The sequence below is a fragment of the Bombina bombina genome, chromosome 8 (genome assembly GCF_027579735.1).
Source record: "Bombina bombina isolate aBomBom1 chromosome 8, aBomBom1.pri, whole genome shotgun sequence".
NCBI classification, from domain to species: Eukaryota; Metazoa; Chordata; class Amphibia; order Anura; family Bombinatoridae; genus Bombina; species Bombina bombina.
In genome coordinates, this window is record NC_069506.1 from 222,380,732 (window position 1) to 222,395,532 (window position 14,801).

The following is a 14,801-nucleotide window of genomic DNA, read 5'->3' on the forward strand; positions in this document are numbered from 1 at the left end:
TTGTTGCAGAAGACACTTTATTTTTTGGTGGTTTTTGAGGTTAGACCTTCTCTTGGTCTTTGGCATACACTGAGAAAAATGTGAATTAAAATAATATAAATTCCCCAGGCAGAAGATCTTACACCCAGCTCTTCTCTTCCCCCATCAAAATATAAAAACAAAGATATATATCTATATCATAATATTATAAATATAGGCGTTTTATATATATATATATATATATATATATATATATATATATATATATATATATATATATATATATATATAAAATGTTTAAATAACCAAAACAAAGCCAAAACTGGAAAACTAAAAATGCACATATACTGTATATCCATATATTACACCCTTATGCCTGCTGCTCTGTAACAGCTAATATGCTTACATGAATATGGATGCTAGGTCTGCACCCAATACTACATTACATCTGCCCAAGTAGTAAAGTTACTTTGCAGAGTAGAAATGATTCCGTTGCACTAAAGTGCTTGACATGAACTCATCAAAACGGATTTTCATAGTGCAAGACTGGATCAGATGGGGTCTAAAGTCGGTCTCAATACTGGATATTCTTTCTTTCCATCTTTACTGAGGTTTTGCTTTACAAAATTATTCCACAGCTAAAACACATACCTATTGCCCTTTACATCACTTTACTAGAACATACAGTAATAGAATATATTGAAGTTACAAACAATATTACCTTGTAGTTGCAATAAAAGTCCAGAGATTATAAGAAGACTTTTGTTGATCCTATCAGGTAGTAGAGTGCACTAACAACACGATCTAGGCCATAACCTTCATATACTTGGAGAAAAGGGGGTAAAAAAAAACCTTTGAGTACTAAACACAATACTAAGGCATGGATGGCATATACATCTCTCATACTTCAGGACACATACCTGTAGAGTTTTTCAGCTCTAGTCAGATGCAATGTCAGATTTTTCAGGATACACATGAGATAACTGCAATTCTGATTCCATTCATGCTAAAACAATCAGAACACCACAACTCACACTATATTAAAATAAAAAACAGAAGTAAATTCACCTCTCCTAATCCTAACACACATACGTCAAGACACACACCAGGTCTCTCTAATAAACTGGTTAATTTAAGGAAGTTGGCAGCCCAGACTTTCAGTCCTACACTTCCTCTTGCATGTCCCACCTTCAGAAAGGCTACTAAAGCGATTGGTTCTCATCACCCAGGAGCCTTAACTCTACTGCTGCACCACCTAGGACCACTGTCATTCACCAATTAAAACATGTTTCTCAGTTGAGAATATGAAATGTTGGAAGGCACAGACACCTACAAAAATACAGCCACCTTCTTTATAAATAAAAACCTCAGAACAACCCTTTCCCAAACCTAATACAATCGTAAGAAACCATATTATTTACCCTAGTAAACAAACACCTGGGCACACAATATTTACCATATCCTAATACACAATCATCACTTCTCAATAAACAGAACACACACACTTCACTAATCTCACCCATGCTTTATTAACAAACATCACACTTTCATACTGTCCAAATACACAGATATCACATCTTATGCCATCCTAATACACAGCTCTCACCCCTTCCTCTCAATAACTGCATTCCAATTTCAATTTATAAAGGTACCCAACCCAAGTACATCCTCTTTATCTAACTAGTCGCATTAAACTCCATATCCAGAACACAGAAACTAAACGCAAGGTTTAGCTAATCTGATCCAGTCTGCACATCTAAGACTAACCACCACCCAAAAGGTACAAGCAAGAGGCAATAAACTGTATCCTAACCTTTACCTAAGGCACTGCAGGGTTTGTGGTGTCCTTCCTTGCCTGTATCTTTAACTTGTCTGTATACCTTTTTGTTGCCCTCAGTGGATCACACTCTCTTCACTGAAGAAGCTTCTGCAATTATCTGTTGGCTCCAAACGAAGCACTTTAAGAATCCAAGTGACCCTCATATCTTTATCATAACATGCAGACATGATTATCTTACTGTACAACTATGATAATAATCTATATATCTGATACATATATATATATATATACTAAAAACAGATTACAGAATATATAGAAAATCCTGCATCCCCAAACCCTCATATGGTCCCTGAAAATATAAAAACAAAAAGGCACTTCTGTGGCATCATACATTTAGGTCAAAGGTTTGAAGGCAATTTCTCTTCAGAGCCAAAAAATATCAGTCAATTTGGAGCTGTATTGATTTCCTTCTTCCCCACTCAACAAGAACGTAGTCCAAACATACAAAAAGCCTGGTATCCTGTATGGGCGAGGGAAGCGTATGGCAGCTTCATTATATGGAGACGTCTAGCACCTGCAAGTGAGATAAATAAATGCACAGCATATGTTATTGCCCCAAGTACACAACATGGACTTCCTTACAGTCACACAGGAGGATTTACACTAAAGTGATTCAGGTGTCCTTAAAAAAACAAAGACAAGTATTATGATATATTAGCTCTGCGAGCTACAAGCTAGCAAACCTCTCAGACGTTTTGTCATTAAAGGGACACTAAAATCACAAATAAATGTTCATGATTCACATAAAGAATGCAATTTTATTAAACAACTTTCCGATCTACTTCTGTTATCTAATTTACCTAATTATCTTGGTAACCTTTGTTGAAAAGCATACCTAGGTAGGCTCATGAGCAGCAATCCACTATTGGGAGATAGCTGCTGATTGGTGGCTACACATATGCCTTTTGTCATTAACTCACCCAATGTGGCCAGCTAACTCCCATTAGTGCATTGCTGCTAATGTGCCGGCCAAGGTATGTTTTTCAACAAAGAATTCTAAAAGAATGAAGTAATTCTGATAACAAAAGTCAATTGGAAAGTTGTTTAAAATTGTAAGTTGTATCGGAATCATGGAAATAAAAAAATAAAAATGGTGTTTTATGTCCCTTTAACTTTGCCTTAAAAAGGGTATTGGACCTGGACATTTCAGAAATCTGTGAGTTGCTTCATTTTGCATGAGGCAGCATCTGGTGCTGAAATAAACTCTATTTAAAGTGATTTCAAACGGAATAGCAATGTTTATAATGCATTTGCTTTTAGTTTTGAATTAGTAATTAAAAACAAAAATCAGTTTAGTAAGAATGTTTTGCAGCTTGCGGCTGTTGAGATAAATTAGTGAGACCTATCCTCTAGAATGCCCCTTTCCAGCCTACTCGCTAGAACTGCAGGAAAATACAGAAATCTGATGTGTATAAATGTTGTTTTAGGCACACAGCTATACACAGAAATAAAGCCGGCATTTAATTTGCATATTATATTGTACTACATTTTCACATGGTAGGATGAACTTGTGAGGAACCTTATATTACTACTGGACCTTTTTCAATAATCCAAGTGGCAAGTTTTTAGTTTCAATTTGTAACTCATTTTCTCTCACTAGTGACCAATGTGACAGATTCTTTTACAGACATTCTATGGCCTGTGGTCGTGACTCAGGCTTATCTTACTTACGAGGCACAACGAATCCCTCTCCCACCAAAGAACACTAAATCATACACTGACTTTAGCTCACACCCACAAAGCCAAGATTTCACCCAGGGCTGATGATCTATAGCTCTCTAGTCTGGCGAGATTCTCTAATACGTCTCTTCAGTACTGCAAGGTCCCTCAAATCATTATATATACTGGGAGATGTTTATCTCACTATCGCCAGTGTGATTTGTACTCTCACCCAGGATTGCCGGTGTGATTTGTACTCTCTCCCAGGATCGCCGGTGTGATTTGTACTCTCACCCAGGATCGCCGGTGTGATTTGTACTCTCACCCAGGATCGCCAGTGTGATTTGTACTCTCACCCAGGATCGTCGGTGTGATTTGTACTCTCACCCAGGATCGCATTTGTGATTTATACTCTCACCCAGGATCGCCGGTGTGATTTGTACTCTCACCCAAGATCGCCGGTGTGATTTGTACTCTCACCCAGGATCACAGGTGTTATTTGTACTCTCACCCAGGATCACAGGTGTTATTTGTACTCTCACCCAGGATCACAGGTGTTATTTGTACTCTCACCCAGGATCGCCGGTGTTATTTGTACTCTCACCCAGGATCGCCGGTGTGATTTGTACTCTCACCCAAGATCGCCGGTGTGATTTGTACTCTCACCCAGGATCACAGGTGTTATTTGTACTCTCACCCAGGATCACAGGTGTTATTTGTACTCTCACCCAGGATCACAGGTGTTATTTGTACTCTCACCCAGGATCACAGGTGTTATTTGTACTCTCACCCAGGATCACAGGTGTTATTTGTACTCTCACCCAGGATCACAGGTGTTATTTGTACTCTCACCCAGGATCACAGGTGTTATTTGTACTCTCACCCAGGATCACAGGTGTTATTTGTACTCTCACCCAGGATCACAGGTGTGATTTGTACTCTCACCCAGGATCGCCGGTGTGATTTATACTCTCACCCAGGATCGCCGGTGTGATTTGTACTCTCACCCAAGATCGCCGGTGTGATTTGTACTCTCACCCAGGATCACAGGTGTTATTTGTACTCTCACCCAGGATCACAGGTGTTATTTGTACTCTCACCCAGGATCACAGGTGTTATTTGTACTCTCTCACCCAGGTTCGCCGGTGTCATTTGTACTCTCACCCAGGATCACAGGTGTTATTTGTACTCTCACCCAGGATCACAGGTGTTATTTGTACTCTCACCCAGGATCACAGGTGTTATTTGTACTCTCACCCAGGATCACAGGTGTTATTTGTACTCTCACCCAGGATCACAGGTGTTATTTGTACTCTCACCCAGGATCACAGGTGTCATTTGTACTCTCACCCAGGATCACAGGTGTCATTTGTACTCTCACCCAGGATCACAGGTGTCATTTGTACTCTCACCCAGGATCACAGGTGTGATTTGTACTCTCACCCAGGATCACAGGTGTTATTTGTACTCTCACCCAGGATCACAGGTGTCATTTGTACTCTCACCCAGGATCACAGGTGTTATTTGTACTCTCACCCAGGATCACAGGTGTCATTTGTACTCTCACCCAGGATCACAGGTGTCATTTGTACTCTCACCCAGGATCACAGGTGTTATTTGTACTCTCACCCAGGATCACAGGTGTCATTTGTACTCTCACCCAGGATCACAGGTGTTATTTGTACTCTCACCCAGGATCACAGGTGTTATTTGTACTCTCACCCAGGATCACAGGTGTGATTTGTACTCTCACCCAGGATCACAGGTGTGATTTGTACTCTCACCCAGGATCACAGGTGTGATTTGTACTCTCACCCAGGATCACAGGTGTGATTTGTACTCTCACCCAGGATCACAGGTGTGATTTGTACTCTCACCCAGGATCACAGGTGTTATTTGTACTCTCACCCAGGATCACAGGTGTGATTTGTACTCTCACCCAGGATCGCCGGTGTGATTTGTACTCTCACCCAGGATCGCATTTGTGATTTATACTCTCACCCAGGATCGCCGGTGTGATTTGTACTCTCACCCAAGATCGCCGGTGTGATTTGTACTCTCACCCAGGATCGCCGGTGTGATTTGTACTCTCACCCAGGATCACAGGTGTTATTTGTACTCTCACCCAGGATCACAGGTGTTATTTGTACTCTCACCCAGGATCACAGGTGTTATTTGTACTCTCACCCAGGATCACAGGTGTTATTTGTACTCTCACCCAGGATCACAGGTGTGATTTGTACTCTCACCCAGGATCGCCGGTGTGATTTGTACTCTCACCCAAGATCACAGGTGTTATTTGTACTCTCACCCAGGATCACAGGTGTTATTTGTACTCTCACCCAGGATCACAGGTGTCATTTGTACTCTCACCCAGGATCACAGGTGTTATTTGTACTCTCACCCAAGATCACAGGTGTTATTTGTACTCTCACCCAGGATCACAGGTGTCATTTGTACTCTCACCCAGGATCACAGGTGTTATTTGTATTCTCTCACCCAGGTTCGCCAGTGTTATTTGTATTCTCTCACCCAGGATCACAGGTGTTATTTGTACTCTCACCCAGGATCACAGGTGTTATTTGTATTCTCTCACCCAGGATCACAGGTGTGATTTGCACTCTCACCCAGGATCACAGGTGTCATTTGTACTCTCACCCAGGATCACAGGTGTTATTTGTACTCTCTCACCCAGGATAGCTGGTGTGATTTGCACTCTCACTAAAGTGTACTTTATAAAACTCTTATTGTCATTCAGGCAACCCAATGCTCATGCAACCATACAGTGTGTAGCAACATTCACTTCCCATGTACACACAGGGACACACAACAAACAGCGCTAGCTTCCCATACTGAATACCTGTCTCATGTGAAATTGCTTTGAGATACAGTAAATTGTGCAACTGTTCTTTGCAGGTGGTTGTATTCCTCTTCAATCAGCTGCAGAAAGGAAGGCAACAAGATGAGGATGAAGGAAAAATGTACCATAGAAACCTAATAGCGATAGGTAAACATAAAGGGCAGAAAACAAATGAGGGAGAAGAGGGAAACAATGTATTGGGGAGCGGAGAATGGGGGAGGCAGAAGTAATACTTTTAATCCTCTAAAATGTACAGACCTGTGCTTAGTACTCATTTAACACACTACATGGGTTCTCTTACTTACCTTGAGTTGCTGTACTCGTTGCTCCAGTACTAGGATATGTTTCCTGACTTCTTCTGATTGTTCCGGAGAAAGAACAATGGGGGCACAAAGTGACTCCCCAGCATCATGAGACCCCACATTACTCTTCTCTTCTATATTAAACACAAACATACTGTATTAATAATCACACACTTAATACCAATCTAAGTCAATAGATAACCAAATCACCATGTACTGGTTACAGCAAGTAATATTGTTACCTATTTGTCACAAAATGATAACTGTAGACACCAAGCACTCCCTCTAGTGGGCAAAAATGAATAGTTCTACTTACAGGACACAAGCAATAGCGCCACCTACTTGATGGAAAACAAAATCCCTTACATGGCACAAGCGTATACACCACAGAATTCATACACATCTAAGCGTCACTTATTAAACACAATTCCCCAACTGCCCATATAACCATAGATCCACTTACTGTATATAAGTTATAAATCAACTGAGGCACAGAAATAAGGCTAAAAGTATTGTACGCATGTTATTTATTTATAAAATGAGCACACAACTATAGCATCATTTGCTAAACAAACAATATCTCCACCTACCTGGCACAAGAATATGTTTTCACTAAGTGGACAAACTATACCATTGATATCTGGGCACAGAACTATAGCTCTGTTTATTGGGCACAAGCTTTAGCACTACTTACTAGTAACAAAAGCACAGCTCTGCTCATTACACACTGTAATTAATGGGCACAAATATACAGCTCCACTCAAAGCTATAGCTCTAACTACTGGACAAAATAATATCTGAAGACATACACAAAATATTAGCCTCCATCACAATCTTTCAGATAGCCTCTCCCGATAACTTGCTTTTGGCCGATAAGGAAGGCATATGTTTTTGGGTGATCACAATATAGAATGGAACGATTTATCAATAGAAAAGTTCACAAAAATATGTTTTTGGTTGTTAAATACTTGTTATGAAGATCAAAACCATGAATCGAACCAAAACGAACATATATAATGGCCCTTTCACATCTCTTAATGCTACATTACAGTTCTTTAGTACAGAGTGCAAGAGAAATACTAATTTACATGTTTGAGATTAACATATTGTCCATCCTAATGACTGGTAAACAACATGAAAGCCATTTGTATAGAAGTATGATCAGTATTTCCAATTACTTGAAAAAGTAACTGTTTCCAAGTTTGTTGAGATATACATCTGAAATAAAGAACACTACACGATTATATCATCTTAATAGTTCTCACACTCTAAACTGTGAAACTGCTCTATTGCAATTGTGTATCCACAAAAATGTAGTGAAAATGGGTTTGTGCCTTGGTGACCAGGGTTTCAAACGAGATTTCAATAATGTAGTCACAAGCACTAGAAACCACACTGTTGTGAACGGGTCACGGAGGCACAATCCCGTTGCATGTTTATAAAGACGCCTGTACTAAAAGTAATAATCACAACAATAAAAGTGTGAATTTGATCTGTACGGGATATCACATATTAAATACATATGCATTTGTAAGTTTGAGTCCTGTCCACTGCAGATGGCCTATCGGTCCAATAGCAATGAATAGAGCTTTAACCCCCTAACGTTAAGGAATTGTCTGCATATAATAGAGCAAATTTTGCCTCGAGCAGGAAGAGCGCGCTATTAGACCCGCCCTTCCTCCTGCAGTCACCCTCATAGAAAGACCAGCAACATAAAGGGTACGTCACAGGTCGTTAAGGGATTAATGAATTTAGACCATGTATACAAATGCAACACTAAAATGTTGTCTGTCGCCATTTCAGAGTAACTTGCACATGTGAAACATAGTAGAGTTATTCCAAATTGTCTTAGGGTACAGTTTGCGACATTATCAAGTGCCTCTGAGTAAACTGGAGACAAAACGTGTTGAAAAGTAAAGAGAAAGCTGATTGTGATCGCTGAGAATTTTTTGCTACATGTTAAAAAACATAATTTATGCTTACCTGATAAATTCCTTTCTCCTGTAGTGTAGTCAGTCCACGGGTCATCCATTACTTATGGGATTATATCTCCTCCCTAACAGGAAGTGCAAGAGGATCACCCAAGCAGAGCTGCTATATAGCTCCTCCCCTCTACGTCATACCCAGTCATTCGACCAAAACCAAACGAGAAAGGAGAAACTATAGGGTGCAGTGGTGACTGGAGTTTAATTTCAAATTTAGACCTGCCGTATAAACAGGGCGGGCCGTGGACTGACTACACTACAGGAGAAAGGAATTTATCAGGTAAGCATAAATTATGTTTTCTCCTGTTAAGTGTAGTCAGTCCACGGGTCATCCATTACTTATGGGATACCAATACCAAAGCTAAAAGTACACGGATGACGGGAGGGACAGGCAGGACCTTTACACGGAAGGAACCACTGCCTGAAGAACCTTTCTCCCAAAAACAGCCTCCGAAGAAGCAAAAGTGTCAAATTTGTAAAATTTTGAAAAGGTGTGAAGTGAAGACCAAGTTGCAGCCTTGCAAATCTGTTCAACAGAGGCCTCATTTTTAAAGGCCCAAGTGGAAGCCACAGCTCTGGTAGAATGAGCTGTAATTCTTTCAGGAGGCTGCTGTCCAGCAGTCTCATAGGCTAAACGTATTATGCTACGAAGCCAGAAGGAGAGAGAGGTAGCCGAAGCCTTTTGACCTCTCCTCTGTCCCGAATAAACGACAAACAGGGAAGAAGTTTGTCGAAAATCTTTAGTTGCCTGTAAATAGAATTTCAGGGCCCGGACAACGTCCAGATTGTGCAGAAGTCGTTCCTTCTTTGAGGAAGGATTAGGGCACAATGAAGGAACAACAATCTCTTGATTGATATTCTTGTTAGTAACTACCTTAGGTAAGAACCCAGGTTTAGTACGCAGAACTACCTTGTCTGAATGAAAAATCAGATATGGGGAATCACAATGTAAGGCTGATAACTCAGAGACTCTTCGAGCCGAGGAAATAGCCATTAGGAACAGAACTTTCCAAGATAACAGCTTGATATCAATGGAATGAAGGGGTTCAAACGGAACACCCTGTAAAACATTAAGAACTAAGTTTAAGCTCCATGGCTGAGCAACAGTTTTAAACACAGGCTTAATCCTGGCCAAAGCCTGACAAAAAGCCTGAACGTCTGGAACTTCTGACAGACGCTTGTGCAAAAGAATGGACAGAGCTGAGATCTGTCCCTTTAACGAACTAGCAGATAAACCCTTTTCTAAGCCTTCTTGTAGAAAAGACAATATCCTAGGAATCCTAACCTTACTCCATGAGTAACTCTTGGATTCGCACCAATGTAAGTATTTACGCCATATTTTATGGTAAATTTTCCTGGTAACAGGTTTCCTAGCCTGTATTAAGGTATCAATCACTGACTCCGAGAATCCACGCTTTGATAGAATCAAGCGTTCAATCTCCATGCAGTCAGCCTCAGAGAAATTAGATTTGGATGTTTGAAAGGACCCTGAACCAGAAGGTCCTGTCTCAGAGGCAGAGACCATGGTGGACAGGACGACATGTCCACTAGATCTGCATACCAGGTCCTGCGTGGCCACGCAGGCGCTATTAGAATCACTGATGCTCTCTCCTGCTTGATCCTGGCAATCAGACAAGGAAGTATCGGGAAGGGTGGAAACACATAAGCCATGTTGAAGACCCAAGGTGCTGTCAGAGCATCTATCAGAACCGCTTCCGGGTCCCTGGATCTTGATCCGTAACAAGGAAGCTTGGCGTTCTGGCGAGACGCCATGAGATCCAGATCTTTTTTGCCCCAACGCCGAAGCAGTTGTGCAAATACCTCCGGGTGAAGTTCCCACTCCCCCGGATGAAAAGTCTGGCGACTTAGGAAATCCGCCTCCCAGTTCTCCACGCCTGGGATGTGGATCGCTGACAGGTGGCAAGAGCGAGACTCTGCCCAGCGAATTATCTTTGAGACTTCCATCATCGCTAGGGAACTCCTTGTCCCTCCCTGATGGTTGATGTAAGCCACAGTCGTGATGTTGTCCGACTGGAACCTGATGAACCTCAGAGTTGCTAGCTGAGGCCAAGCCAGAAGAGCATTGAGAACTGCTCTCAATTCCAGAATGTTTATTGGAAGGAGACTCTCCTCCTGAGTCCATGATCCCTGAGCCTTCAGGGAATTCCAGACAGCGCCCCAACCTAGTAGGCTGGCGTCTGTTGTTACAATTGTCCAGTCTGGCCTGCTGAAGGGCATCCCCCTGGACAGATGTGGCCGAGAAAGCCACCATAGAAGAGAATCTCTGGTCTCTTGATCCAGATTCAGCACAGGGGACAAATCTGAGTAATCCCCATTCCACTGACTTAGCATGCACAATTGTAGTGGTCTGAGATGCAGGCGTGCAAAAGGTACTATGTCCATTGCCACTACCATTAAGCCGATTACCTCCATGCATTGAGCCACTGACGGGTGTTGAATGGAATGAAGGACACGGCAAGCATTTAGAAGTTTTGTTAACCTGTCTTCTGTCAGGTAAATTTTCATTTCTACAGAATCTATAAGAGTCCCCAAGAAAGGAACTCTTGTGAGTGGCCTTAGAGAACTCTTTTCTACGTTCACCTTCCACCCATGCGACCTTAGAAATGCCAGAACCAACTCTGTATGAGACTTGGCAGTCTGGAAACTTGACGCTTGTATCAGAATGTCGTCTAGGTACGGAGCTACCGAAATTCCTCGCTGTCTTAATACCGCCAGAAGAGAGCCCAGAACCTTTGTAAAGATTCTTGGAGCCGTGGCTAACCCGAAGGGAAGAGCTACAAACTGGTAATGCCTGTCTAGGAAGGCAAACCTTAGGTACCGATAATGATCCTTGTGAATCGGTATGTGGAGGTAGGCATCCTTTAAATCCACTGTGGTCATGTATTGACCCCTTTGGATCATAGGTAAGATTGTCCGAATAGTCTCCATTTTGAACGATGGAACTCTTAGGAATTTGTTTAGGATCTTTAAGTCCAAAATTGGTCTGAAGGTTCCCTCTTTTTTGGGAACCACAAACAGATTTGAGTAAAACCCTTGTCCGTGTTCCGACCGCGGAACTGGATGGATCACTCCCATTAGTAAAAGGTCTTGTACACAGCGTAGAAACGCTTCTCTCTTTAGCTGGTTTGCTGACAGCCTTGAAAGATGAAATCTCCCTTTTGGAGGAGAAGCTTTGAAGTCCAGAAGATATCCCTGAGATATGATCTCTAAAGCCCAGGGATCCTGGACATCTCTTGCCCAAGCCTGGGCAAAGAGAGAAAGTCTGCCCCCCACTAGATCCGTTTCCGGATCGGGGGCCCTCACTTCATGCTGTCTTAGGGGCAGCAGCAGGTTTTCTGGCCTGCTTGCCCTTGTTCCAGGACTGGTTAGGTTTCCAGCCCTGTCTGTAGCGAGCAACAGCTCCTTCCTGCTTTGGAGCTGAGGAAGTTGATGCTGCTCCTGCCTTGAAGTTACGAAAGGCACGAAAATTAGACTGTCTAGCCCTAGGTTTGGCTCTGTCTTGAGGCAGGGCATGACCCTTACCTCCAGTAATGTCAGCGATAATTTCTTTCAAATCGGGCCCGAATAATGTCTGCCCTTTGAAAGGTATGTTAAGCAATTTAGATTTAGAGGTTACATCGGCTGACCAAGATTTAAGCCACAGCGCTCTGCGCGCTTGAATGGCGAATCCTGAATTCTTAGCCGTAAGTTTAATTAAGTGTACTACGGCATCGGAAATAAATGAATTGGCTAGCTTAAGTACTCTAAGCTTGTCTGTAATTTCATCCAATGTAACTGAGTTAATGGTCTCTTCCAGAGACTCAAACCAGAATGCCGCCGCAGCCGTGACAGGCGCAATGCATGCAAGGGGTTGTAATATAAAACCTTGCTGAACAAACATTTTCTTAAGGTAACCCTCTAACTTTTTATCCATTGGATCTGAAAAAGCACAGCTATCCTCCACCGGGATAGTGGTGCGCTTAGCCAGAGTAGAAACTGCTCCCTCCACCTTAGGGACCGTCTGCCATAAGTCCCGTGTGGTGGCGTCTATTGGAAACATTTTTCTAAATATAGGAGGGGGTGAAAAAGGCACACCGGGTCTATCCCACTCCTTGTTAATAATTTCTGTAAGCCTCTTAGGTATAGGAAAAACATCAGTACACACCGGTACCGCATAGTATCTATCCAGCCTACACATTTTCTCTGGAATTGCAACCGTGTTACAATCATTCAGAGCCGCTAATACCTCCCCTAGCAATACACGGAGGTTCTCAAGCTTAAATTTAAAATTTGAAATGTCTGAGTCCAGTTTACTTGGATCAGATCCGTCACCCACAGAATGAAGCTCTCCGTCCTCATGTTCTGCATATTGTGACGCAGTATCAGACATGGATCTAATATTATCAACGCACTCTGTTCTCACCCCAGAGTGGTCGCGTTTACCCCTAATTTCTGGCAATTTAGATAATACTTCAGTCATAACATTAGCCATGTCTTGCAAAGTGATTTGGATGGGCCGCCCTGATGTACTTGGCGCCACAATATCACGCACCTCCCGAGCGGGAGACGCAGGTACTGACACGTGAGGAGAGTTAGTCGGCATAACTTCCCCCTCGTTGTCTGGTGAAATTTTCTTTACATGTACACTTTTACTTAAAGTAGCATCAATGCAATTAGTACACAAATTTCTATTGGGCTCCACATTGGCCTTTAAACATATTGCACAAAGAGTTTCCTCTGTGTCAGACATGTTTAACAGACTAGCAATGAAACTAGCAAGCTTGGAAAAAACTTTTGAAATAAATTTACAAGCAATATAAAAAACGTTACTGTGCCTTTAAGAAACACTAATAAATAAATAAATAAACTGTCACAGTTGAATTACAATGAACCAAATTTGTTATAGCAATAAGTTAGCAAAGGATTGCACCCACCAGCAAATGGATGATTAACCCCTTAATACCCAAAAAACGGATAACAGAATATAAAAAACGTTTTATCACAGTCAAAAGCACAGTCTCACAGGTCTGCTGTGAGTGATTACCTCCCTCAAAACTAGTTTTGGAGACCCCTGGGCTCTGTAGAGACGTCCTGGATCATGGAGGAAGGAATAGGAAGACTGTGAGTGAATTCTTACTGCGCAAGAAAGCGCCAAAATAGGCCCCTCCCACTCATATTATAACAGTGGGGAGCTCAGCAAACTGAATTTATTCATAAATAAACGACAGCCATGTGGAAAAATAATGCCCAACATTTTTTATCACCAAGTACCTCAGAGAAAAACGATTAACATGCCAGTAAAACGTTTTAAAATAAAATTATGAAATGATATTAATAAGCCTGCTGCTAGTCGCTTACACTGCAGTGGTTAAATGTACACAGTATTTTCTTAGTGAAGTTCCATTCCCCAGAAATACCTCAGTGTAACATACATACATATCAGCCTGATACCAGTCGCTACTACTGCATTTAAGGCTGCACTTACATTATATGGGTATTAGCAGTATTTTCTCAGTCAATTCCATTCCTTAGAAAATAATATACTGCAACATACCTCCTTGCAGGTGAACCCTGCCCGCTGTCCCCTGATCTGAAGTTACCTCACTCCTCAGAATGGCCGAGAACAGCAAATGGATCTTAGTTACGACCGCTAAGATCATACATAAACTCAGGTAGATTCTTCTTCTAATGCTGCCTGAGAAAAAACAACACACTCCGGTGCTGTTTAAAATAACAAACTTTTGATTGAAGATATAAAAACTAATTTTAATAACCACAGTCCTCTCACACGTCCTATCTATTAGTTTGGTGCAAGAGAATGACTGGGTATGACGTAGAGGGGAGGAGCTATATAGCAGCTCTGCTTGGGTGATCCTCTTGCACTTCCTGTTAGGGAGGAGATATAATCCCATAAGTAATGGATGACCCGTGGACTGACTACACTTAACAGGAGAAATAGGGCTTTTTTTCTGTGAGACAAAAATGCATTCTTGGCTCAGAGAAACTCGCTATTGACATCATGTCAAAATAAAAGGGTCCTTTTCTGACTGAAAACAAATCAGACAGGTTATTACAATTTTTAAGACAATAACCTACTAATGGCAAGGGTATGATACCCATCACCGGAAAGACGTGGTACTCCTCTTTTTTTAAACTTGGGTAATAATGCGTGTGTG

The 14,801-nt window shown here is 41.7% G+C and overlaps 1 protein-coding gene across 4 annotated transcripts in view; it reads right to left on the reverse strand.

Annotated features, from left to right (window-relative positions):
• The window catches only part of ARHGEF1 (Rho guanine nucleotide exchange factor 1), a 241,256-nt gene continuing 226,455 nt past the window's right edge, over nucleotides 1-14,801 (reverse strand). For all 4 annotated transcript variants that reach the window (XM_053691062.1, XM_053691059.1, XM_053691061.1 and 1 more), the window contains 3 exons: nucleotides 6,644-6,774; nucleotides 6,339-6,418; nucleotides 1-2,333 (listed from right to left, as the gene is read on the reverse strand). In XM_053691062.1, the coding sequence (XP_053547037.1) occupies nucleotides 6,344-6,418; nucleotides 6,644-6,774 (206 nt within the window). In that variant the 3' untranslated portion in view covers nucleotides 1-2,333; nucleotides 6,339-6,343. The remainder of the gene's footprint in view (nucleotides 2,334-6,338; nucleotides 6,419-6,643; nucleotides 6,775-14,801) is intronic.